A 27,975-nucleotide genomic window follows, 5' to 3' on the forward strand; every position below is an offset into this window, starting at 1 on the left:
TTAGGAGGCGGCAGCGGTTAGCCGAGGTCTCCTTCGTAGCTTCTGGAGGCGGGACGCGCGTCCGAGTGCCACCTCGGCGAGGCAGACCAGGAACGCGCAGCCCAGCATGGCCAGGCACAGCTTGAGCAGGTCCTTGAAGTCGGCGAAAGTGAGCGTGCCGTCGCTGACCGCTTGGCCGCATCCCTGCCAGTTGCCGGACGACTCCTTCCACCACTTCTCGACGAGGCCGCAGTCACGTAGCCACAGGATTCTGCCACGGACAAGCGTGAAGAAGGGGGAGAACAGCGGCTTATATCAGGAAGCATGGTAGGCTAAGAAAGGAAGAGGCTTTGATGATGCCGGGTTTCATTGAGTAATTATATTGCAACAATCGTTGCGTGAGAAATTCTCAGTGAGGCAAATGGCGCAGGTGTCGTAATCGGTAGTGACTCCAATTTAATTTTATTTTTCGATACCTATGTACTTGTGGTTTGCTTATTGCCTGTAGTTAGGTCTTAGGCCAATAACCCTGTACTATCAGCAACGAATGAAACGCGAACAAGAAGAATTCAGGGGGCCCTTTGGCTCTCTAAAGTGCTGCAAGGCGAAAGCGTTTCCTGGCGCACTGTTTGTTTTTATTTACTTTTTTATGTTTCATATTTTGTTTATTTTTTTTGCTCCTTTTCTTATTTTGATTGTTATTATTTTTATTTTCATATCTTATTTTTATTTTGTTTTAGCTTTTTGTTTATTTTCTCATTTTTATTTTTATTTTTCGTTTCCTTCACTTTATTCCTTTTTATTTTATTTATGAAACCCATGCATTCATTAGATGCGCCTTTATTCATGCCCAAACCTTGAGCCTTCGTGCCTCTTTTGTTCTGACAAAAAGAGTGTACTTGAGGCTCTAAACTTGACTAAACAGTTCTGCGATGTGTTAGGCGCGGCTCTTAATTTAGAGAAATCCAAAGGCTTTTGGTTGGGTTATTGGGGAACTAGGCCAAGCCAGTTCGGTGGCATATGCTGGGACTGTAGCCCTCTTGAGTAACTAGGCGTTCCGCTGCACCAAGTTCGCAACAGTACAGCCTACTGGGATTCACAAATTGTAACTCTACGGTGGCAAACACAGGCTTGGATTTGATATTTTTGATATTTTGATATTTATTTATTTACCACCACAATATACATGGTGACAGGGTGCCCATAGTAAAAGCGGCCTCTTGGACCGCTTGACTTGGCCATGGACACCCAGCTGCGAACTTTGGCAACAAAACCGTGGCACACTAAATACAATATTGCAAAAAAAAAATCGCGACAGGTACTTCCCGAAAGAAAAACAAAATGACAAACAAAGCAATGAAGAGTGCAATACAGTCAATTCGGTTCACAGATTCAATGCAGTATCTGTAAATAAAAAATATTCTAAAAGCTTTCTGTGTCAGGTGGTTTTTAGGTCAATGTCATTGACACAAAGAGCATTTAGTAGACCCAGTAATATGTTTTCAAGTGTTTGACAGCCATATGTTGTTCTGTATGTTTTAATGTGCCACTGATCGACGTTTCTTGTGTTGTGTACTTTATAGCTTACTTCAATGTTGGATAGTTCATGAAGGAAGGACGTGTGATTAATAATTTCGCGCTTTAGTGCGTGGCTGAGGCGAAAGGTGTACAATTTAGTTACCGGGAGTATTTTGTATTTATAAAAAAGTTCTTGTGTATGGAATGTTCTAGGAACATTTTGAATTATTCTGATAAAATTTTTCTGTAATACGAGTAGCTTATTGATGTTTTCTTGCGAAGTTTTTCCCCACACTAAATTACAGTAATTGAGGCGAGAACTAAAGAGTGAATGATATATGGCCAGCAATGCTCTTGTTGGCAGTAGTTGGCGATATCTGCAAATTAAACCAATAATTTGCGACAGTTTGCTGGAAATAAAATAGGCATGGTCATCCCAAGTCATTTTTTCATTAAATACAACGCCCAGTGTTTTAAATGTAGGTACTATATCTACATGAGCATTATTGAAGCAAATGTCTTTTACAAGTGTAACTTTCTTATTTTTGGCTCTAAAAATAACTGCTTTTGTTTTCGCGACATTTACCTGTAAACCATTTTTTTTGTCCATTCATATAAATTTGAGAGGGTAGAATTCACTGTATCTATTAAAGTATCTACTTTAGTTCCTGAAAAAAAAATATACTGGTATCGTCAGCATATATTATGTATTTTGCAGGGGCGATTTGTACAATATCATTAATAAAAATATTAAAAACAAAAGGACCTAGTATGCTTCCCTGGGGAACACCGCGGTGAAGTGATTCTATTTCCGATATATACCCATTATTACTGACAGCTTGTCTGCGATTACTCAAGTAAGACTGTACAAGAGATCCTGCGTTACCTCGGAAACCGTAGCGGTCAAGTTTGCGGATTAGTAATGCATGATTCAACAAATCAAACGCTTTTGTAAAGTCTATGAAAATGCCGATGACTATTTTATTTTGATCAAGGTGTTTTAATATGTACTCTTTTTGAGCTAGTAAGGCGTGCTCTGTAGAACGGTGCTTACGAAATCCGTACTGTGAGTCAGTTATTATATTTTGTTTCTCCTCGAACTTTGCGAAACGTTTGTGAATTAGCTATTCAAGTGGTTTAGAAAATACTGGTAGCACAGAGATGGGTCTATAATTGCCGAAGTCATTTTTGTCGGCTTTTTTGTATATGACAGACACACGTGCAATCTGCATTTTAGATGGAAAGATAGCATTAGCCATGCACAAATTAAAAATATGTGTGAGGCATGGAAGCAGGACATCAAGGGCAAACTTGATGGGTTTTAGTTGCATCCCGTCAATGTCTATACTTGTGGTATTGTTCAGCTCCTGGAAAACATGCAGTACCTCACCTTCTTCAATAGCGTCAAGAAATATTGTTTCACTGCTGAAAGGGATGTTGCGAAGGTCGTTATGCACGTATGGCGGGATTGAAAGATTAACGAAATGCTGGTTGAATTTGTTTACTAACTGTTGTCCCGATATCTCAACCCCATTTTGCTTGATAACATTAATATCATTGCGAGTATTACTAAAAACGAAAAGATTGCTTAATTTTTTCCACACTATCTCCGTCTTACCTCCTGCAGAACCAAACTGGTTAACGTACTAAGCGTTTCTTGCTCGCTCAAGTTCTTTGTTCAGGCGGTTTCAGTATATTTTGAAAGTCTGCAGTTCATTGATCTCTTTTGATTTGATGAATTTGTGATAGAGTTCGTGCTTCTTATTAATTTTATTTTTCAGGTCAGGTGTGATTCATGGTTTACGGGTGTGATGACTGCACTTTGTCGTTCTTACAGGAAAGCTTTCTTGGTAAACACTCTTGACGATGTCTAAAAAATGTTCGTACGCTTTGTTCGGGTCAGTCTCGTGAAGCACACTAGTCCAATCGACATTTGTCAACGTGCCTCTGAATTTAAGGAGGTTGTCGTTGTTTATAACCTGAAAACACTGCTTTGAATTTTTGAACTTATTTTTCTGTGTTTTATACAGAGGAATATGGGCAAGTGGTCACTGAGATCAGAAATAATAATCCCAGCTTTGAGATTGTCAGTTTCAAAATTTGTGATGAACACATCTAGTAATGACGAGTAGGTACGTGTAATTCGCGTTGGTGAATTAGTTACATTGCAAAATCCGCTTACTTTTAACAAAAGGTCTAGATTTTTAGTGTGACTATCTGGCACTAATAAGTTAATATTTATATCACCACTAAACAGCAGCCTTAAACAGTTATCATTAGCATAAGAAAGCAATGATTCAAGAAAACTAAAGAAATTCAAAGTACAACCTTGAGGGGGCCGATAACAAACAACAAAAATCACATTTTCGACACGAGTGGACAAAATTTCATAATCACATGTAGAAATAGTGGACATGGGTAGTAACTCGGGTTGCCATGCCTTCTCTAACAAAACACACACACCGCCACCGCGGCCAAAGACACGGTTTAAAAAGAAAGTCCGGTAGCTGTCTAACCGAGGGACGTCTATTTCACTCGTACACCAGGTTTCAGAAATCATAATGACATCAAAAGAATCATTGCAACATTGAAGTAAAGCTGATAGCTGCGATTTCTTGTTTCTTATTGACCGAGCATTAATATGTAGACATTTTAAGTGCTTTGAAAACGTTGAGCCGATATGGCCTCTAAACTCACCCGGAAGAATGTACGGGGTGGTAGAATGACGTACAGTACCAGCCATGCGATGGGAATACAACCTTAGGTTAGCCGATCGAGTTCAGACGCTTTAGTGATGTGAATGGCTGACATGCCATCAGACTTCCTTAGCAATACCTTGCCATTTGTGTGCCACACATACTTGTGATCGTGTACTTTTGCCCAATCCTTGACAGTTTTCAAGAGTTCCCGGTTTCTTCTAGTCAGGTTTTCTAGCACATGCACTCCGTCGTCAGCAGCGATCAGTTTCTTTCGATTCATCCACCGCATGTCCCTGATGCCTTGCCTAGCGAACCGGCAGATAACGCCCGGAATTTTATCGCGCCTTGCTGGCAAGCGATGGAGTGCATCTATATCTTGGTTACTAAGCAGTGGCACTTCAAGTTTTTCGGCGATAGCGTTCAGTTTGCCGAAAAGATCTTCGCTGTCCGTTTCCTGAATTCCATGAAATTCTAAGTTTGCTCGCTGATGTCGCCATTCAAGTTCATCGAACTGGCTTTCAAGTGATTCCACACTTTCTCTTTCGCCTCAAGTCTGTCCACTCTAATGCTGATTTCTTTTATTTCTCGTTCATTTTGTTCAGTGCGCCGAAGCAAGTCAGACATTTGATCAGACATGAACTGCACGGCATCCTTAATGCCATCGACTGTTTCTTTCAATGGCATTAAGATATTAAGTTTTTGATTGATTGCGTTGAGAATGAGCAATATATCCTGTTGTTCTTCTACGCTGTTGATTTCGGCTTTTTCAGTTCGTTGTGGGCGACCTTTCGAACCTCTGCATTGCTGACACCTCCAAGCTTTGCGATATACATCGCCTTTTGATTTCAGAGTAGCCTCAGACACTCCGGCGCATTTACCCATGTGATACACAGTGCTACAAACTAGGCAAAGCACGCCATCATCAGACTCTGACACACTATCGTTACATTCAGGGCACAAAGAAGTTCCAGACATTGCGATAGTTTTGGCAGCAGCAGCAGCAATTAAACAAAATCAGATGGGTAGGGAACTCTCGGATGGGAAGGGATGGGTAGGGAACTATCGGATGGGTAGGGAACTCTCAGTGTTTGCGAGGGCACAGGTCTGTAACATATTTTTGTCTGCAAAGCTCGCGTATGTCCTTCAAGTCCTGCATTGTGCGAGGAGGAAGGTGCAAGCAATACACAGAAGATTTGCAACACTCGTGTGGCGCTCTCAATGGGAGCCTATGAGGCGTGACAACTTGTTCCTTCCCTTAGAGGGTGGTGGAGTGGGCCTTGTTCACCTGTTCGTGCATCAACTTGTTTCCCGTTTTTTCTTTTTCAAATCGGCAAACCACCCGTTTCTGGTAGCTGTGCTCATTAGGCGGCTTAGTTTTCATTTGCCTTACTTATTCGCACCGACTGTGCAGGCTCGTGAGGGGACTTTATGGGGATTCCTTAAGGAGGTTGCGGACATTTCAATTTCCTCACTGTGCGCTTCTCTTTAGATTACCTGTATAGCCTCTCGAGAAAACAGATGACCCAGGCTCTCACTGAGTCTTTGTTCCCTACACCATTGTATCGGCAGCCTTATCTGGGGTCTTTGGACATCAGTGTTCTAAAGCGTTAGGCGGATGTGCGTTCAGGCAGCCGCTAAAACGTTCTTTTTCAAACTACGCTCAGCGACGCTGCCTGTCAAGACATTTCTTAATGACAAGCGGATGTTTGTACCCTGGAATGTGAATTGCCGTCTGTGTAACGCGCCTGAGACAATTGATCATTGCTTTATCCTGTGCCGTGATGCCATGTTCTTTTGGGACATACTACAACGAACTCTTAAGAAGGACATTGAAATTACATTATACACTATTACATTTCTGCCTGTTGGCAAAAACTCTGTTGTGCCTTATGATCTGTTTGTGTTGATGGGTCTTTGGAAAAGCCGTATGATGGACAGGCATGCTGAGCCACCAAGATCGTCCAAATCTGTGCTTCGTGAACAGTGTGCTTTGGTGAGGAGTGTATATGCTGCACGCGAAGAACCTCCAAGCTGGCTGCCGTGCCTAGATGCATGTGCGTGCCTCCCTGAATTTTGATGTTTTGATGGGGATGCAGTGTTGAGTTAGGGCTATGGCGGGCTCCTATTAAGCAGCCCGGTAACTTGAGACGCGAACCAGTCTGATTGAAGTTTTCCTCTTTTCTACGGAAGTTCTTCCATGCAATAAAGAAAAAAAGAGCCTTCGTGGCGGGGTGGTAGCGTCTCGGCTTCAAATGCCAAAGGCCCTGGTTCGATTCCCACCCTCGGCGCAGTTTGTTTTTATGCAGTGACGCCGAAAGGCGGACAGATCTGCCGACACGGTTGTCGACACGGCTGCCGACGCGTCTGCTAACGACTGTATGAGGCATTAAAGGCTTTAGCCTTAAAACTGAGGAAGCAACCCAAATACACCAACATATTAGCTCCTAGAGGGCAAATACACGCGAGGTCGATTAACACTTCTGTAGAAGAGTCTTCACGCTTCTGAAATGACATTTCTCTCCGCTTGTACAGAGCTTCCCCTTCCTAAGAATTTGTTACTTTTATGTGCCTGGCTCAATTGTCATGTTCGAGTTTCATTTCTTGCTGGTAGTACATCATTGATGACGTTCATATACAGGGTGCGTTTTTTTAACCTTTGCAGATTTTTGTTTTAAGAACCCTAAGAGATACGTCGGTGCGGTCTGTTGAGTAGCCCGTATAGATCAACATTACTGATTAATTAACCTATACTAACTAATGAACTTTTTTTTTTATTTTGGGGGGCAAGATTTCTTTTCTGCATTGAATACAATCAACATCGAAGATGAGCCCTGTATTTTAATCTAAATCTGCAATGTGGCTCGAAATGTTGAACGTCAAAAATACACATTTGAAAGCTTTCTGAGTCAGCTTTTCCGCATTACTTAGTAATCGGTGTCGCTGCGCGTGGTGTCGTCATATAAATCAAGTTAACTTCTTCTGCATCATTAAATGCACTAATTTCGCCCGTATTTTATGCTTAAAAATTGCTAGAGATGCGGTTTTTACAATAGAATCCGGAAAAGTCAACTCCACGAGCTTTGAATGCGCATTTTTGATGTTCACTATTTCGAACCACAATGCCTATCAAGAAACTTTGAAAACACAGCTCACCTTCGATATTGACGACCATCGATTTCGTAGCATAAAATTGCCCATTAAAATAAAAAATAAAGAGGTTTATAGATAACTTTACATAACTGTTTAATTACTGCCAAATATGAGTTATATAATGTCCACCTTGGCTTACAATCCAGCTTATCGAGCCGCACGGACGTATCTCTCTGTTTTTAAAATAAAAATCTGCAGAGGTTAAAAAATCACCTGGTATAGCACTCCCATCTTTGCAAGAAACGGATCTCATGTTCATTCTTCTGTCTGCTGGCTCGCTTTTGTGTCTCGGCTCCGATCATTCACCCCCCTCTGATCACTACAGGAATACACCGCGTATTCATGCTGTCCAAACACAGTGCCAACTCGGGAAAGGCTCAACAATACAGAACACGCGCGACGAAAGAGGGCATTCTCGCTGTTGCGCCACTCCCTTACAAAAAAAAGTTTTAGACAATCTATAGAGTGTCTATAGACCTCTGTCTATAAAGACTATAGAGCTGTCCATAGACAAAAGCCTATAGGCAAGACAAATGCCATGGACAGTATATAGACAATCTATAGATTTATGGCCATACACTTTTAGTAGACTTTTGTCTATAGACAGTCTATAGGCTATGAATAGACAAAAAGCAATATCTATAGGAAGTCAATAGAGTCAATAAGAAGTCTATAGACGATTTTTATAAGGGCTGCTCATACGCCCAGGTAATGATAGTAGTGAGTGACCTCTTTTATGGCGCAATTTTTTTTTGTTTTACTGCGAGGACTATTGCGGTTGCCTAAAGAAGTAAGCTCATGACACGAACGCATAAAAATGGTTGGCAGTCTGCCGCTGGGGCAGCCATCTGAAACACTACTCATTTCACTGCATCTCGAGGCCATGCCTCCTCGAGAAGCTGCCGCAGTAGCCCTAAATTAATTAGTGATTTATTTTATTTATCATATAAAACCGGCGTAAGATTGCATTGACAATGTCTTATGATCCACTGCAGCAGACCAAGTGTGAGGAGATCACTGAAGCTCGAGCGCTGCGTGTAGAAGACTCTTTGGGAAGGGATGCTGCGGCGCACATTGACGTTATGCCGGGGCATACAGGTAACAACGGCATAAGATATACCATTTAGTGCGCAGTTCAGGACAAAATGAGTTTTACTCTCAAGCTGATTTTGAAAACGTTCCGAAAGGATCGTATGTTTGATGGAATGGTATATATCAACAAAACAAAAGAGATGGTTAAGTCCATGTAAAGCTAATAAAAACCTGCATACAAATGAAAGTCCTTTTTCACAATGCTCAAATTTGCATGTCATAGTAGCTGTTTGCGGCTTTTCTTACACTCGCCCGATCGACTGGTGCGTGATATCAAATCTGTAATTACTAGCAAGCCTCTCCGACATCACAAAAATTATTGCGCACAGGATATGCCTGTGTTCTCTGCTCCATTGACCCGCGAGACTGCTGCGTACAAAAGCATAGAGCCGACACATTTGGCATATAGATATAACTGGAACAATCAGTTCAGAAAACGATGCACACAAAGAAGGAAAGTTCGCACAGGTGCAGAGCGCTTTTTGACGTCGTTTCTCAACGCATATCTTGGCGCTGCGTCTTCTTTCTCGGGCAGATGTCCGCACTGTGCGGAGAAGTCTTCGGAGAAGTCTTCGGACACCTATCACATGGTGTGGGCCTGCCCCTCTAACCCTGCTATCCCCCCTCACCCCAACCCAACCCGGGAGGACTGGGAGGCGACCCTGCTCGGCTGCTCTGACCTGCAGGCCGAACGGGGCTCAGTCGCGCGAGCCCGGGCGGCGGCCGGGTCCCGAACTAGAGACCTCCACCTAGTACTTGTAAGGGCTGGCCTCCTCTGGTTCCGCTCATTCATAACCTCCCGAAGTGTATCTATACATAAATGTTTTTCACCCCCACCACCGCAAAATGGGCCTTACCGTTTGTTGATGGCGTCCCTCAAGGGCGCGGCCATGCGCTTGTTGAAGTAAAAGACCGAGTTGAACTTGAAAGTGGGCACCTGGCCAACGTAGAACTCTCCCTCGCTGGAGTTGGCGCAAACCTCGGTGGCCCTGGCGGCCAGCGTTGGACGGCTCAGGATCACCACCGCTTTGCCGCGTATGACCTCACGCATGGAGTCGTCCGATAGGACCACGGCCGGGGGAAGGTCAGTCTTGTATTTCTGAATCATTCGCCACACCATCTGGTAGTACGGGTCCCTCGAGTCCTGTTTCAAGAAAGACAGAAAAAGGAAGCTAAGGCGACGTGGAGAAACTCAGACATCATACATAACGGAAGTCAACAGTCTGCACATATATCATGCGTTGGCTATCTGACTCGTAGACACAAGGACAAAAGAAAGGTCCATCAGTTGGCCTCGACGCAGATCATTTCGGATCGCAAGGTGTGTACCGATTTTCAACCGCCTGTTCGCGAACGATAGCGTTCCGAAGGAGCCGGAGAGAGTTAATCCTGATAAATGATCCAGTGCGCAGTTACTTCAAAGCCTAACCAGCATTTACCTGCCATTAATGAAATATGCATTAATTACTGCGCATTAGGACTAAAACAGTGTTCTTCATTCGCCAGAGCTGTAAATCAAATTTCTTTTTTGCTTTGGAGCAGCACGCTGAATAAAAGTGAGAAAACAAAGCTTTTATAAATTGATTCAGGATTGAGAGAGTGAAAAGTGGGCGCTTTGCGGAAAATGCCCTCAGCAAACAACTGTGGCCTCACCCTGATGGAGGATACGACGGCGCTGCCGGCCGGTGCGTACGGCTTCATGTAAGGCCTCTGAGACAGGTCCCGCAGGCTGTCGATGCGGTCCGCCTCCTCGCGTACCATCAGCACGGCCTTCATTTGGCCCGCGAAGGTGGTGGTCAGGACGATGACCACCATCCAGTAGGCTCCGACTAGGATGCGAGCGGAGGCACGGCTCGGCACTTCGGGCGATGCTGCAAAACCCCGTTCACAGAACGCATAGGTTCACTTCCAACTAGGGTGCCATCATATCAGCGCTTTGGGGATCGAGAAGCGTTTTTCGTTTGGGAAACGCATTTTGTTTCCCGATGGTTACGTCGAGACCTCAGAGGAAGACGAAACTGACAAGTTTTCGCCTAAAATATGATGATTAAGCCTGAGGACATTATCATCATCATCATATGATTTCCATGCCTGGCAGCTGTATTGCTCAAGAAGAACTCTAGTTTGGGCTAGTTGGTTCATGATTCAGGAGGAAAACGGCGAAAAAAAAACGTGGACAAAAAAGAGGCAAACACGACAGGACCAGCGCCACTGTCTGTATTGTACTGTCTCGTAACCTAGACAGCCGACAATTTGTTCTTCCGAGCAATAATACAGCGCCGCGAAATTGACCCTGTGCAACTAAATCGTGTATTTTTCATCTACCATCTTTTCATACCTTTTGGCGTATTCTGCTAGAAATTGTTCAAAATGTGACGCCCCCTTTACACAATGCCCTACGGGACTGTAAGGTATTTCAAATAAAAAAAAAGATTACCAAACCAATCAACGTGAGAATCGAGGATACATACTTCGCACAAAGCAAATAGCCAATTTCAAGCCCGTCGAATGCTATGAAACTAGATTACAGAGCTCTCGCTTGATGTAAACAAGCTAGACCAAGCGTTAGTTGCCATATAAATGCAGTGAAAAGATGTATCCCGAGGCATGCTCAGTAATCATTCGCATCCAAATTCATTCTTCTACTCTTTTGGCATTGCCAACTACCGCCTGTGACGTTATGACTTAGAGCTAGCCACTAATGTTCCTGGCTTGCTGTGCTATATCAAATGCTTGCACGACCAATCGAAAAGAAATGATAGCGACAAAATTTCTTACGAATTGTCACCAGGTTCTGCAGCTCAGGACACGTACTTTTTAACGATTACTTCATTTTGATTTCGTTCTGTCATTTCCCATTGGTCGCTGCCAGGGGCGTATCTAGGGGGTTGTTTTGGTGTCAGAACACGTCCCCCCCCCCCCCCCCCCCCGAAATTTTCTGATCGCTGCATCACCCTCCAACTCCTTTCGGCCTTTTTCTCGCTCATGCTCTTTACACACCGCATCGACATACTAAAATGTAAAAAGGAAAATAAGAGTGTCGGTTTGTTCTCTAAAATATTTGATGTACGTTGTCGCGGCTCTATAATAGGAAGTTGAACGCATTGCAAAAAAGTCACTGTTCTTCGCCATCGCACGGCGTATGGCACACCTTTTAATTCTAGGTACAGTTCACCTAATTAAACCTGGCTTTTGACGTCAACCTACTTTTTCATCCTTTGCATTGTCCTAAAATGATCATAAATTATTGCGAAAGTAATAAAGTGCTGTTTTTTTTAAAGCGCCTCTGTAGCCGGGCGCAGGTTCACATGCATATAGTGTGGAAGTTTTGACAAATGCCTTTCGTTCGCAGTGGCTGACTTTGTTGTGCAGAAGAAGTTTTTGTGTTGTTGTATAGTGTGGGCAAAAATTGTAAGTACAGCCGCTGTTTTTCGTACGAGTGTTCTTTTTGTGAGAAAGTGAATGTTCTTATTTAGTTTATTGGGGTTGAACGTCCCAAAGCGACTCAGGCTATGAGGGACGCCGTAGTGAAGGGCTCTGGAAATTTCGACCTCCTGGGGTTCTTTAACGTGCACTGACATCGCACAGTACACGGGCCTCTAGGATTTCGCCTCCATCGAAATTCAGCCGCCGCGGCCGGGATCGAACCCGTGTTTTTCGGGCCAGCAGCCGAGCGCCATAACCGCTGAGCCACCGCGGCAGTGTAAACCGGGAAATGAAAGCTTTCGCGGCGCCCACAATCATGTTCTGAAAACGGCAAGGAGGGCATCACTTTTACGCAGGTCTCTCGGTTGTAAAACGCGTCGTTGAACAACAGCTTCTTCTTTTTCCGAGCACGAAACACACGCATGAAGACGCTTTAATCAAACATTATAAGGTCACCTCAATTCACAGCACGTCCGCATCCACTACCTGCCAAACCACTTATTTTGCAGAGCGTGTTCCTGAGCGCGTTTATAATTGCAAATTACTCGACCGAAGTGCATTGGTGCCTTCGCATCTCGACTAATTTCATTCAGGGGCTCGAGAATAAAGTAACCCGAGTGGTCTGAGTTTCATTTATAAGGATAACTTGTTTGGCGAATATTTTTTTTCCCACTCAGTGCAGGCGCCTTCCGCGAGATATTAGGGCTAGAGCTGTAATTTCCACGTACCTTTGTTTTGTTGGTTGGACGACATCAGCAGTATATGCTGGTGAAAATGAAACTGTTGGGTGCTCCACCAACCAAGTGGAAAAATTGCTTTCCAATATGTGGTACAGGCAGCCTTTAGTGCCCAGGTGGCGTTTAAAGCGTTGCACTGGGCGTCTAAAAAACTGCTGCATTCAGCCACTGGGGCTACAAAGTCACGACGTCATTTTTTTATAGCTATTAAAGACTGGCATTTGGTTGATAGCGATGTAGCCCAGTTAGCTGCCGCATGCCGCGTGTGACTTTGAACAAGAACAGTTTTCTTATGCCGATAAGTGCAGGCATGTGGCATGGATAAAGTCCCACGGGTGTGCCAAAAACTGCTAGCTTCTCACGCTAGGGTGTGTGTTATGGCGGTGTGATCGACAGGGCAAACTTAAGTGCAGGTTGCGTATGGCACATGGAGACCCAATGAATCTTTGCTGGGTTGTGTTTTACGCCGTTGACTTTTTCAATTTTATTTATTAGTTACCTGCATCGCCCCGCAGGGCATTACAGCAGGGGGTGTACGACTTCATAAAACAATTATTGCAGTGTATGAAAAAATGCATCATTAGATGTGATACATACAATGCTCGATGGCAAACAGTTCCAGTCTCGAACAGATCTAACAAAAAAAGAATAACGCAAGACGTCATCCTTGCAAGAAAATTCCCTGACCTTCAAGCAGTGGTCCAGTCGCTTTGAGATATAATGAGGTGCCTGGATATATTGTTCGCAGTTTATGCCAGTTTTCGAATAATAAATCTCATGGAAAAATTTCAGTCTGATGTACCTTCTACGGTCCCTCAACTCTTGCCATTTAAGTTTTCGTTTGCTTTCCGTCTTACTAACTTGCCGATTATAATTACCAAGAACAAATCTAACAGCCCTATTCTGAATTTTCGCTAATTTGCCTACACACTCAGATGTGTGTGGGTCCCAGCAAACACAACCATATTCAAGTATTGAGCGTACATGACTGAAATACAGCTGTGTTTTTAAGTTACTTGGTAAATGGCGAAAATTCCGCCGTACGAAACCCAAACGTGATGCTGCCTTATTCGCAATATAATAATGTGCTTATTCCATCGTAAGTCCGATGTAAAAAAGACGCCTAGATATTTAAATGACTTGCTTATGTTTAGAGTAAAGTCATGAATTCTATACATATAAGGATGATTAGCACGTTTTCTTGTGAAGGTGACGTGAATAATTTTGTTTATATTTAAGGACATATAAACGCAGGAATAGTAACGTGCTGTGAATTATATGAAAAACTACCCATTTCCAGCAACACAAAGATTAGCTAGAGACTCACAAGGCAAATGCGCCTACTTTCAAGAGATAGCTTGAAATGATTTTCAATTTGAGGCACACTGAGTAATCAGGGGTCGAATATTGTAACAGTTAGTTTCCTGGTTCTTCTCTTTGCCACTCTGCTATACTGGTAACGACCACCTGTTACCTAAAGGCAGACGGGTAGAGAAAGCTTTGCTATTCGCTGAATCCACTATACTTCGAAGGCAGGCTGGGCACTGTTGAGATCGACGACAGCGGGTCTCGTTTGGAACCAGCCAGCACACCTGTTTCCACTGTAATGCTTCGAGCAACTGGAGAGTGATTGCTTTCGGGCCTGCCGTCTTAGACCCCACAGAGAAGACCCAGGTGACAGCTGATTCCAATTACCGAGTTTTGCCCGATCGGAGTGCCGGACCAAAACGAAGGGGCTGAAGTTTAAAGGGCCACTGACCAGGGTCCGGACATTTTTGAAAAACAAGCCCACTGCATAGATGAGGCATCGAAGATAACCTCTGCAAAATACTAGAGCCATGCGCGCCCCGAAAAGCTGCGAAAATTCAAATCAAAGCCTGTTCGTTCTTTCCTTCCTTCAAAAACGGGCCCGGCCCACTACTCTGCACCCCGCTGACGTCAGGGGGGGCTACTTTCGCTAAAGGCACTCCATTGGTGCATCGTTCTGACTGACGGGAGAAGGTTGGGCGTAGCCTTGGCGTCGCGTCGTCTGCACAACGCTTTCCGCAGCGCCTTCTGTTCTGGCTCATGCCTACAAACCCGCATGAAGGAACAAAAAAAAAAAAAACTGCGGAGGGAGCGTGCGGCGACAGCCTTGAACCCTAGCCATAAAAAGTAAAAAAACAGTAAAACTGAGGGAGTTGGCTCGCCCCCCCCTCCCCCTCCCCCCCCCCCCCCCCCCCCCCCCCCGCCGTGATCCCGTCACGAGACGCTCTGCGTGCGCGCTCCCTTCTCAGTTTCTTTTCTTCTATGCGAGCCCCCCAAAACAAGGTTTTAATTAGTAGTGCAGCAGAGCCTTTCCCTCGCTCGCCCACTTTACCGCTCCGCACACATACCGCTTATCTTTCGTGCATCTTGCGTACGCCTTGACTCCAATGAATGACATATGCTTTGGAGCGGAGAAAAGACACAAACACACAGAACACAAACACGCATGGAGAAAAGCAAACGGGCGGTTGCCGGGTCCGCGCTTCGCCGTGTGTTTCGAACACAACCGACTTCCGCCCCTCCGCTCGTGAAACGGTGGGGAGGCCTAAAAGAAAATGAAAAGGTGGCTCGTTAACTGGGAATGACAAACAGATGTATGAAAGGATGCGCTCGCTAACAAGTCTAGGTGGTCGAGCCGATCGCGCCTCTCGATCGCTCAGTGTGCGGAGAAAATGCAAAAACCAAGAAAAGAATTCTATTGAAGGCGGGGCCATGACGTCACCCTGTGACGCACTCCACAGACACCACGCCTCCGGCTTACACCGGAGAAGGAAGGGGTGATTTTGCCTTGCCGAGCCTACTCGACGAGGAGCGGGAGAGAAAAATTTCGAGGAGGGAGTGGAAGGAGAGGAGGCTCGCTGAAAGAGAGGTAGAGAGTGTCTGCTGAGCTGGGGTGGTCCGTGGCCCTTTAAGCAAAACCAGAGCCCCTTTCCGAAGTGTCTGCACGTGTCGAACGCCGCCGCCGCCGCCGCTGGGAGACGGACCTTATCTTCCCCAATTGCTGTGACCGTGCCGGGGAACAAAGGGCCTCGTTTCCTATGGCTCTTTGGCGTACCGAGCACGGCGACGAGCTGGCAGCATCATCCCCAACCCTCGCGAACAGCTCCAAGCACGAGGGACCACTTTCCGGCCTTTTCGTGACCTCGCGTTCCGGCCTCGAGCGGCGGGTGTCATTTGATGAACAACAGATGTCGGTGACCCGCGGGAACCTTCGGCTGGCAAAATCACCCCTTCCTTCTCCGATGTAAGCCGGAGGCGTGGTGTCTGTGGAGTGCGTCACAGAGCTACGTCATGGCCCCGCCTTCAATAGAATACTTTTCTTGGTTTTTGCTGCTGGGTCTGTTCGAGGGGAGGGGGGGGGAGGGCGCTGCGGGCGCGCACACTGAACGATCGAGAGGCGCGATCGGCTCGACCACCTAGACTTGTTAGCGAGCGCATCCTTTCATACATCTGTTTGCCATTCCCAGTTAGCGAGCCACCTTTTCATTTTTTTAAGGCCTCCCCACCGCTTCACGAGTGGAGGGGCGGAAGTCGGTTCTGTTCGAAACACACGGCGAAGTGCGGGCCCGGCAACCGCCCGTTTGCTTTTCTTCATGTGTGTTTGTGTTCTGTGTGTTTGTGTCTTTTCTTCGCTCCGAAGCCCATGTCGTTCATTGGAGTCAAGGCGTACGCAAGATGCATGAAGGATAAGCGGTGTCTGTGCGGAGCGGTCAAGTGGGCGAGCGAGGGAAAGGCTCTGCTGCACTAGTAATTAAAACCTTGTTTTGGGGGGCTTGCATAGAAGAAAAAAAACTGAGAAGGGTGCGCGCACGCAGAGCGTCTCGTGACGTGATCACGGCGGGGGGGCGAACCAACTCCCTCAGTTTTACTATTTTTTACTTTTTATGGCTAGGGTTCAAGGCTGTCGCCGCACGCTCCCTCCACAGTTTCTTTTTTTGTTCCTTCATGCGGGTTTGTAGGCATGAGCCAGAACAGAAGGCGCTGCGGAAAGCGTTGTGCAGACGACGCGACGCCAAGGCTACGCCCAACCTTCTCCCGTCAGTCAGAACGATGCACCAATGGAGTGCCTTTAGCGAAAGTAACCCCCCATGACGTCAACGGGATTCAGAGTAGTGGGGCGGGCCGTTTTTGTTGAAGGAAAGAACGAGCGGGCTTTGATTTGAATTTTCGCAGCTTTTCGGGGTGCGCATGGCTCTAGTATTTTGCAGAGGTTATCTTCGATGCCTCATCTATGCAGTGGGCTTGTTTTTCAAAAATGTCCGGACCCTGGTCAGTGGCCCTTTAAGTGCGGTGTTGTATTTGTGCGCACAAGTGAAAGCTCTAGGCCCGTCCCACTCCGGCGTGGGCGTCCTCAACCTAGGGACTTTAGGGAACGAGAAGGATATAAAAGTCGACAACGAATGCGGCAGAGGAGTCTCACTTCTAATCACCATGACGTAACAATGTAAATAAACCCACTCGTAATCTTCCTCCCATCACCCAACTCATTGACTCGACGGCACTCCTGTCCTGATGGTGGGGGGAACGGGTGGCGAAGCTTGACCGCGGTTCCGTCAAGCGAGCAGCAGTAGCCAGCTGCTCATCGCCAATAGTACTAAGAGAGAGTGAAATTGATGTATCGGAAATATATCCGTTCCAGACGTCAGCGATGACGTAAGAACGTCGTCCTGCATGACTTTCTCAGCTTTAGACATACAGCGGCAAAGTGAAATTAAGTGATGAAAATTTTAAGAAGCATACTCTTGGTGATCTGATTTGTTTGAGACCTTGCCCAGCTGCGCAAGCAGGTAAGTGGGCCTTCAACGCTGTCGCGTTAAAACAGTCTGTGCAGCGTATTTATAGCGATAGCGCAGATTATGCTGACAAATGATGCCCACGACAACTGGGGTGGCGCGAGAGAAACGACTACGTCTCACCTTCCTGAAAACTGCTCTCAACAAACGCCCAGATCCGGCCGAAGAAGGTGGCCGTGGAACTGAAAGAGAGGGTCTGGTCGCGGAGCTTCATGTGGACGTAGTCGCTGACGGACCACAGAAATGCCGAGATCACCAGCCCGCAGAGCGCTAGCAGCCACACCTGCAAAGGACGAGGTTGGTGCTCCTAGTACTCGATGATGAATAATATCAGTGCACTTCAAAAACAAAGCTTTCGGACAGTGTTCACAGCAAATATTCTACAATAGATTCGGAGTCTGCTTTTCGCAAAGTGGGCTCACACTTGGAAGCGGTTAATACTTGGTCATGCTTGGTTACTAATCCCTCTTAAATACTTATCAAACGTAGTTATTAAAATTGATGACTGCACTTTTTGTGCAGGCATGTTTTGTTAACGATATAATTATGAAATGGCCAGGAGCGAACCTGGAAGAGATATCAAGTAGGGCGAGAATTGACCTCGTAAATAACAATACTAAAACAGCCGCAAATCAGCTACAATGCAAGGGGAGCCGCAGTTAATTTCACTTCACTATGGAATGCATCAATGACGGTAGTGCTTTAGTTGAGAGAGATATCGCGTGGTCGCCATCGTGCTGAACATTCACTTTCTTCTGTTTCTCTGAAGCATATGCCAACTTTGTTGTAAGAAAGAGGAGTGTTCTCAGGCTGTTCAGCTAACCGCGCCTTCACATGTATAGAAGGACATGCGACAAGAAACTTTCTACTTTGGCCTTTGTTTTCTTTATTACGGTGAGCATAACTTTCTCTAAGATAAAACTCGAGCAGGTACGGCCCACTGCATTTATTTATTAGACAAGTGTGCTATAGCCTAGTGCTTGGGCTTTGGTTTTCGCAGGCTATGACACAAAGGGCCAGTACAGTACAGAGCTGACTGAAGTGATGCGCGTCTGAAGGAAAGCTACACATTCGTTCCTATGTCGTCTGCTATAAATCACGGAGCATCCACCGGTCACGTCCGCTCACCGCAACCGACTCAGGTGCAAACACGTTATGATCCGGTAGCTCATGATGCTCTCAACGGTTCAGTATACTGGCCTCTAAGTCACAGCCGGAGCAATACGAAATTCCTGGCGTAAGAATAATTTGATCGAAATTTTTTAAACGCCTTGGGCCCAGTTCTACTAGTATGTCGTTCCTTAGGCACTGTGCGCCAATATCAGCAGGAAACTGAAGCTGGATACCTGGTGTCGCCGCTCCATACAGCATTGCTTGAAGCATTCACGTAAAACTTTAAGCAGCCCTGACTTTGGCATCCGTGAAGTTTTTCATAAATTTTGCCGTCTGCTTAGCGCTAGTGGGGTTGGTACATTTGCTTTATCCCAGTGTTTGCGGTCGTAACAACTACCTTTGCGAAAAGTAGCCAGGCTGCCATTGGCGCTTCTTATCCCATCAAGAGACTTTTTTTTCCTCCAGAGGAGGATAGTGACGGAGCGGATTCATATAACGCAGGACATCCTTGCGGCCGATCAAGTTTTAGCGTCGGCGGCCACAGCGTAGCCGCCCTGCTATGAGCCCACTCCCGAAACAATCACGGAAGTCTGGTTACTTTTGGCAAATACGATACGTGACAAGGGTATGCTGCAAGTGCGTCATTTGAGTCCCCTTGCTGGATTACTGCTGCTGTATTACTCTAAAAGACTGCAAGAGTTGTTTTTGGTACCCTTCGCAAACGCTACTCAACGACTTGCATGCAAGTGATAAAACATTGCGTTTCACTTCCCAGAGGGCGAGCGCAAGGCGATGTGAACGGCTGCTTCCATCTGGCGGTGGCAAACGAAAACGCGCGGATCTGCTTTCTCCACGACAAGGCGGGCATATTAAAATAGGTTGATAGTTTCTTGACAGCTGTTTCGGTGCTCCTTTCTTGTTTTACGTATCTTTTTGTCGCGGAACATAGTTTATTTCAACAAGTGAAATTTCCGTTGGGTGCTTAACATTCTGAAAGAATCCGCTTCAGTGGGGCTCAATAGTTATCTGAGCTAGATCCACACTGCCAACGGGCGTGAATGGGCCAAAGTAACGTCTGCTCTTGAACTCGAGCGTTGCATCGGTTCTTCCCTTCCCTTTTGTAATAAATGTAGGACTGTTACTACCACCGCCCCTTCCCAACATCACCAGCGTTCTTGAAGCGCAGAAGCTGGCTACTGATGCATGTGCAGTGTTCCTGGTGCTAGGCACTGCAATTTATAGCATACTGTGCTACGTAATTTTTCTTCCCACGATACAGTTCAACCATCAAGTGAAGAAGCCGGACACAGATACGCTCTTCGTCGTTGGCTGAATTGACGCTACGCCTCCGATATTCTTCGCCTTGAGTAAATAACGAAAAGCGAACATAGATCACGGCCTCAGTTTGGCGAGTGGTACAGAGGGGAAAGAACAAAGAAATGAACCCAATAGATATCGAATGTTCACATTATTGTGTCCCAAAAAACCACAGCGTATTTGATTTATGTTATAACGTGGCTATTAATAAGGCGGCCCAAAGATAGCGGCATATCTGAGACAGTAATGCAGCAAAAAAGAAATATGGGCTTGTGCGCGCAGTCCGCCGCATGAGTCGATGCAAAATTAAATATTTCTAATGAGATCTATGACGGGTGCTCTCTCACCTCCCAGGGAAAAATCTGTATTATGCCGAGTATGTTGCTCTCGTGACGTGATTGGCGGCCAGCGAGGATCATGATTTCGATGGGCAGGATGGTCTCGGACTCGACCGCAACATCTTTCTTCTCGCTGGTGGGGTTGATCACCGACAGGGCGAGGTCGGCCTCCTGAAGAAAGCGGCAGAAACATGTGGGGAAGCGGGCTCTTGCACGCAGATGATGAAGTCAAAAAAATGTGCATGCACTCATTTCTCGCCTCACTCAACACATTTCAGGGCTACGGACCTGAAAACACTTATGTATAACGAACGTCACGGTCTTAAGATACTCGCCAGCTTTTATGGCGTAACATAAAGACGCAGATTAATAGATAGATACAGAGAGAAGGGAAAGGCAGGGATGTTAACCAGAAATGATTCCGGTTGGCTACCCTGCACAGGGGAAGGGAATGAGGGAATTAAAGAGGGAAGAGAGAAGGAATGTACACAGATTAAGACGCAGATTAAGAAAAAAACAAAGCACTGTGATACCCATGCTGTTCACATTCGTCTGTCGTGGCTGCGCTTAAAATAGTGACAACAAGAACACAGCAACTTGTTCTCGTTTTTGATTCAGTCTTGTTTGGACAGTAAAGGACTGATTACAGGTGGCACTAATTTTGGCACCAGCTGGCAGGATGAGTAAGTGATGCATGAAAATTCTGGCATGTTTTGTGGCGGTGCTCCTACCGCGAAATTATCAGATAGCAGTGAGTGATCATCTTCAGTACTTCGAAACATTCAGTATGTCTCCGTTTGGCGCTTTGACCTGTTTTACGGATGTTGAGAAGGCTGGCCGCGTGAATTTACTAAGAAGATGCTGCCCCTGCCACTAGCCCTGTGCGAGGCACTTAGTTTAACGCTTCATGCCCGACATTCAATAGGTTGGGGCAACCAAAAAGAATCAGAAATAATAGCTCCTGCCTTAACCACTTACGTGCAATAGGCTTAATCCAATTATCAAATAACAGAGGAAGCCCTAGCGCAATTTTAATTTTTGCCACCCGAAAGTGAAAAAATAAAATAAAGGGGTAGGGGTAGCTACTATAGCGACCCACAGCCGAGGGAGCGGGTCCAGGGAGACTCCCCTGATCTCCCCTGGGAAGTAGCGGTAAGGATGGGCGGTAAGGATGGGATGTAAGGTTGTCAGGAAGCGGGTTATGGGAATCTCGATGCGAATGGGGACAGCGAGTTTTTTGCTCTGATCCTTCAACTGTCTTGACTCCATTACTAGCCTGCCTGGCCAAGACAGGGAGCGCGTCAAGATTGCCCAACGGTGCGGCGCCAACTAACGGGATGCCCGACCACCCACAAACGCAACGGGCTCCGACCGCCGGAGACAGGACAACCTAACACGGGGTCAGCTACCTGGGGCCCCTCCACGACTGAAGGAGTTTTTGCAACCTACTAATTACTAACCGTCGAGTGCTTTTTCCGGTTTTTCAGACACCGACTACGGAACAAGGACACTGGCAAGAGCACTGGGTAGAGCACAGGGCCTGGTTTCCTGGAGGGGGGAGGATTCTGTGCCGCCGCGGGAAGCTTAGTTCCGAAATAGGCTGTAGATAAGAAGGTTTGTATCTAGTTTTTTTTTTTAATTCTATCTCTTCTAGGGTATAACAGTTCTGCTTTCTGTGAGTATGGCGTCTTTGTCGTTAGTATGCAGTAGACTGTCTATACAAGCCAAGTTCTATTTGCCCTCAGTGCCCCCCTCTCTTTTTACTTAGTGGAAAAAAGGTTAGCAGTAAATTTCTCCCACGAAACAGTTCGCAAGCAAAGCACGTTCGTCCTTTTTTCTGGCATCACTGACATCACGTTGCAGCATTCCCAGCACTCCGGTCCAGTTTCCGTCCGGCTTCAGCAGGCCCCAGAAGGAATCAAGGGGAAATGCGATGGTGTAGCTGCGAGAAAGGAATCGAGTGACTAATTTCACACAATTTACCGTTCGAACGTTAGCATTAGTAAAGTTCAAATATGAACGTTAGCAAAGACATTCCATAACGGCGGTGAAACGAAACGGTGTATGATAAAAAACCGTCTTGCTGATCTTGCTTCCAACATGCCGATACTGCCTCTATTTGTGATTACTGTCGAATAACGGTAGATATTTTTCCTATGTCTTGTTCAGGGACTGAATAGATTTGTTTCATCGTATCAATAAAAGATTGAATACATAATACACATATATTAAAGCCCATCTGAGCTCATGTTTCTCTACGGGATGCAATGTTTGTCGATCTTTTGAGCAGTTTTTGAACAATTTTATGATTTAAACTTGGCATATGAATAATCGTAAACGTGTGCAGTCCTCGCCATTCCCTAATCTATAAGCCATCTCTTTCTTTTTCAGCGCTTTATGGAACCAAGGAACTCGCTATAAAAATTTGTTTCCATAGGGACTTGGTAGGAATTTGTATTTTATTTTTATTATTTTATATTATATTTTATTTTATATTTGTGTTATATATTTGCGAGGTGCATTCAAAAAGTATCGAGCCTTCTTATATCCCACCTAGACCAATGAATAGCGGGAGACTTCCTTCGCTGGAGATTTAGAGGGGACATTCATGCGCACGCGCGATAATTTTCCGGCTCGCAGAAAGCGACCAAGCAGTGCGCGGTCGTCGCGTTCCAGTAAGTTGTACGATGACGGAACAACATGAGCAACGATACTGCATCAAATTTTGCCAGAAGCTTGATGATACTCAAACCGAAACCATTCGCAAGATTTGACAGGCTTTCAGGGACGATGCCACGAGCAGCTCACGGATAAAGGAGTGGTAGAACCGCTCCAAAGATGGCCGCACATCAGTGGGCAGTGACCCGCGTTCAGGCAGACGATGAACAAGCCGGAATGAAAATGTCATTCAGCAAGTGCAGACTTTGGTCATGAAAGACCATCGCATTACAGTCCGAGAACTCGAGAACGGGGTAAGAGTAAGCATTGGATCCGTGCATTAAAGAGTCAGTCTACTGAATTTTATCGACCATATTTTCTTTGCGGCAACCGATACCTCTTCACTCAAATTACCGTTTAGCCAGCTGTGGTGCCAAGGAGTGCGGTAGAACATTTTAAAATAGGATTTATTAATGTGGGAACACATCTGTATGAAATGGTAGTCTCATCTGGCAACCATCTGGATTTCCGCCGCGCGGCGACAAACATGGCGGCGCCCGTCGAAGCCGGACCTCTCGCTTCGGACTGAATTCTCGTTGTTGCTGCCTTTTTCAGTGCGTTCACTGGCCATAAATGGGGCGCCTGTCTTTCGCTTCGTCTCATCTCGCCTATAAGAAAACATATAAGAAATAAATTTGCTTTATTTTAATAATTAGAGTGACGATTCTGCCGCTCCTAGGCTTAAGTGGAGAGTCGGTTTGTTTACAGCAATGGTTCCCGTCCTGACGACCATATGGCGCCACTATATGCTGAGTTTATTTTTGCGTCTCTGCTAGCATACGCTGAACTAAAAGTGGGAATGTGCCTGCGTTTTGCGTACGTGTAACTATAAATATTCATGTGATTTACAGAAATAGCGAGCGGTACGCCTTCTACAGTTTACTAGAACAAAACGTGCGTTTCTCTGACATTGGGGCATACAAATGGTACGTAGTATATTCACTTATGCTTCTACAAAAAAAGACTACCACTTTCTTGAACAAAATGAACGTTTGGGGTCGCCACCATGCTTTTTTACGCGACTTTTAACGCCGAAATAAAATATAAATTCCTGCCTAAACCGGGCGCAGACCCCTCGTTATTGATGTTATAGGGTGCCAACTACCAGAATATGCCATTATTTATACACTCATCTCGGTGAGTAGACTGAGCCTTTAAATTTTGACTGAACACTTCGGCATGAGGAGAATTTCCGTATAAGTCGTACCGAAATTGCTAACAAAGGAGCAGAAGGCATGCCGTCAGGAAATCGCGCAGGACAAGCTGGACAATGAAAACCGTGATCCCAACTTTCTGAACACCGTGATCATAGGCGATGAGTCATGGGTTTATGGGTACGACCCAGAAACCAAGATGCAGTCGTCACAGTGGAAACATCCGATATCCGACATCCCCGAGGCCAAAAAAAGCAGAGCAGGTCCGCAGCAATGTGAGAGTCATGTTCACCGTTTTCTTCGACTCCCGTGGGGTGGTGCATCATGAGTACGCACCACGAGGCCAAACCTTCACAAAGGAGTACTACCAGGAGGTCCTTTGTCGCCTTCGTGTAGTTGTGCGGCGCAAACGACCAGATCTGTAGGCAGCACAATCTTGGCAGCCCCATCATGACAACGCGCCCACCCATTCTGCGCGTCTGATTCAGACTTTCTTAGCCAAGCACAACATTCCTATGGTTCGTCAGGCTACCTACTGCCCCGACATGGCTCCGTGTGACTTTTGGCTGTTTCCCAAGCTGAAAGTGCCGCTGAAAGGAACCCGATTTGAGTCAAGAGAAGACATCATGAGGAATGCTACGGCCCGGCTAATCTCCATTCCAAAAGACTCGTTCCAGAAGTGTTTCCAAGAATGGAAGTTTGCGCAATACCAAGGAGACTACTTTGAAGGCGATTAAGGTTTTGTGCCTCCAAATAAATAAATGTATTTATGCCGACCAAAGGTTCGACACTTTTTGAACACACCTCGTATATTATCTTTCTGGCCGACCTCGTTGTCTTTGTTTCATTAAATTTATCTAACTATCTATTATGTTTTAAATGGGCGTAGACAGGCCTCAGCCGACAGGTGCGCCGAACTGCATTAAAGCGGCGCGGCTTTCCATGAAATCGGTTACGTCGCTGGAGTTGATATTCTATACTTCATTAACGGAATGATTGCAATCTATACTTTGTGTTTGTTATTTTTGGTACAAGAAACTTCAGACGCCTTAATTTATTTCCCTTTCAACTAGTCATCATTTGCTGCGCGGTTTAACCATGCGTTCCCATCGTCTGATGTTTTCAGCAAAGCAGACTGCCACTATGCTACCAGTGACGCTGCCATCGCCAGTTCTGCTACCGACGAAAGCGGTTGCTGGTATCTGCGATGTATATCACCTTCTTTACTTTATTGATGGCATTTCTTTCAACCGAAGTTTAAATAAAACCTATGAATCTCGATGAATGTCACGCTCATTAGTGCCACTTCATGCCGCCTAAGGAAAGGGGCAGTTAGTCACTGGAAATGTTTTTCCAATTTGTTGACTCACTATATATAGTGTCCCCCGTGTGAGCGTTTGCATAGGCCTACTATCAAGCGAGAGCGATGCTACCGCATAGAAAAATGAGATTTTAAACTGTTCTGCGTGTTTGTCAGCGTCACAGCGGGGTATTCGTTTATTTTGAAGAAGTTATAGTTTGGCGGCAAAATATAAAAATAATTTCTTCATTGTAGAACAAATTCTGCACACTATGTGCAAAATATGCATGCGTGCAAATCGATTCAGATAAAGTTAGGCACAAAGTGCGCTGCTTACTTAGTGTTAAGCGACTGCGCGATTGCGATGAGTATTTCACCACAGACGCCTTTCACCTGGGCGTTGAATCCTTGCTCCGTGATCACGTGGTATGGTGCATACTGGGGGAGGAAACAGAATCTTTCATTGCTTTGTTTTTTGACAGAAAAGAGTCGGCTGCAACCCTTCCTTTTCCTTCGACTAATGCAACAGTGCAGCTTCATTAAATACTGACAGCACTACTCATTAGTTTTTTTTCTCTTAAGCCAATCATATCTAACGTGGCATGGTGCACTCGATATCAAAATTTTCGCTTAAATTTTAATCGGTAATGGCATCTACATTTCTGTTGAATGTAGAGTGTAATTATTTATTGCCGGCAGGAGACTTATATGCAGAGCAAACTACTACATTTAGGCAAGTACATCTCGAGGTACCGTACTTTAATAATTACTTCTGCCCTGAAGGGCGATGAGGAGTTGGGATGCTCGCATGGCGAATAGTGCAAAGCGGGAAGGTACTTAAATGATAGGGACTATATAAGTGCTGATTTCAGCTGAAAACATTTAGCAGTGAAAACAAACAACAAATATTAACCCGAAAGTCAGAGTATTATTTTCTCGTTCCCTCTTGCATTGTATTTTTTTTCTCGAACTGCTACTGCTAGCTGTCTCTTTATCTGGGTTGTGTTTTTAGGTACTTTTATATTTAATATTATTTTAATGGCTCGTTACCTGAAATATAAAGTGAAATTGGCTGCTTCTTACACTGCTGTGAATATACGAGGCAAGAGAGAAATATTAGTAACGTACTGAGACGACTCCGCGTAAAGGGGCTGGATACTGCAGCTCTTTCGCGCTAGCATAATAAGTAAAAGCAGTGTCACGGAAGCATGAAAATTTCGAAGTGAATGCATGCACTGAGAGAGACACAGGAAAAATCTGGGCTCTAATTGTGGGCATTGCGCCTTATAATGAACTGCTCTGGACTATGGTCGCCGTGTATAATGCGCCGAATGCGCACATCTACAAGATTACAGCATACAACGTAGGAATTGTCTATGCGCAAGATGCACTCTGTTTTTAAATGTTTATATGTCATATAAGGAACACGCAGTGATCTCAGATGAGTGCTAATACTTGCGGCCCGAGGAAAGTCCTTAACAAACGAGGTTATTTTTAGAATGTAAGTGAACGACATTCCATATGTCCGACAGTATTGGAAGAACTAGAATGTGATCACGAGTCTTTTTAATACGTTCACTATCGTGGCTAGGACGTCCAAGCGTCAGCTTGGAAATAAATTGGGAAATTAGTTTTTGAGAAAAGGAAATGGCGCAGTATCTGTCTCACTTATCTCGGTGGGCACCTGAACCGCACCGTAAGGGAAGGAAGGAAGATGGGAGTGAAAGAACAAAGAGAGAAAGAGGTGCCGTAGTGGAGGTCTCCGGTATAATTTCTATATTCTGTTTCAAGTAATGTTACCCGTTAATGACCGGGCGTAATAAAGCAAATTAAACGTAAGCATAGCTGCGACGTCTGGAAACACACACTGAGAGGAACATCCTATATAAATATCTCCTAAAAATTTCTGTTTTTGGAAGGGGTTTCCTGAAAACGTAGGGATTAGGAAGAGCTCGGCTTTCACCTCAAAAAAGAAGAAAGAAAAACGCTTTCGATCCAGACGACAAAGGCCGTCCCGTGAAAGCTGCGATTCTTTTCAGTGAAAAAATATTTTGCATTCCAGTACGCTGTAAATGAGTGATTATTTAAATACCCTCGTGAAGCGGCTCAAATGTGAGTCCTTTATGTTCTCTGAGTGCAGTAAACGGGAGGAAAACCTGTGGAAGTTTTTTTTGCGCGGCTCTGTTAAATCCACTAATCGCCAAGTCGAAACGGTTATTCATTTTCGAAAGCAAGGACACTCGAGCGAGAGAGAAGCATATATATAAAGAGACATGTGCTTACGTTGAAGCTGCTCACTCGTAACAGCCTGCCAGCAGCCATGTCGGACCAGCTTGTGGTACACGCAACTCAACCGCACCTCGCAGCTTTGTGCACCGAAGTGCCTCCAGCTCAGCGAATAAAAAGGCACGGCCGCTCGATGAAAGCACACGTGGTTGCAGCCTGCCACATACAGTGAAAAAGACGTAAAGCGGGTAGTACACCTGTCCGCCACCGTGGCGCCAGAGGTCAGGAACAACGCCCAGGATGATGTGTGAGAGAGAGAGAGAGCAGGCTTTTCGTACCGTTTCTAGGTTATGCACTTTTTGTAATCGTTGGCGTTTACCGTTTTTGT

The 27,975-nt window shown here is 45.4% G+C and overlaps 1 protein-coding gene across 1 annotated transcript; it reads right to left on the reverse strand.

Moving 5' to 3' along the window:
• LOC149359726 (glutamate receptor ionotropic, kainate glr-3-like) lies at positions 1–27,683 on the reverse strand. The gene is made up of 8 exons (XM_089569121.1): positions 27,645–27,683; positions 25,699–25,799; positions 22,041–22,131; positions 20,199–20,360; positions 17,545–17,704; positions 10,092–10,309; positions 9,296–9,582; positions 1–250 (listed from the first exon to the last, which is right to left on the reverse strand). Exons 1-8 carry the CDS (start codon positions 27,681–27,683, stop codon positions 1–3), a joined length of 1,308 nt encoding a protein of 435 aa, XP_089425247.1.
• Between the last annotated feature and the right edge of the window lie 292 nt (positions 27,684–27,975).

This window comes from Amblyomma mixtum, chromosome 2 (genome assembly GCF_055824585.1).
Source record: "Amblyomma mixtum isolate Tamu chromosome 2, ASM5582458v1, whole genome shotgun sequence".
In the NCBI taxonomy this organism is placed as follows: domain Eukaryota; kingdom Metazoa; phylum Arthropoda; class Arachnida; order Ixodida; family Ixodidae; genus Amblyomma; species Amblyomma mixtum.

Bases quoted from the DNA above. Each gene is read 5' to 3' on its own strand.
- LOC149359726 (XM_089569121.1), bottom strand. From the start codon at position 27,683: ATGGCTGCTGGCAGGCTGTTACGAGTGAGCAGCTTCAAC. The intron at 25,800-27,644 runs GTAAGCACATGT...TTCCTCCCCCAG, and splicing joins TACGAGTGAGCAGCTTCAAC to TATGCACCATACCACGTGAT. The intron at 20,361-22,040 runs GTCAGTGATGCC...CGCTTTCTTCAG, and splicing joins TGGGAATGCTGCAACGTGAT to GAGGCCGACCTCGCCCTGTC.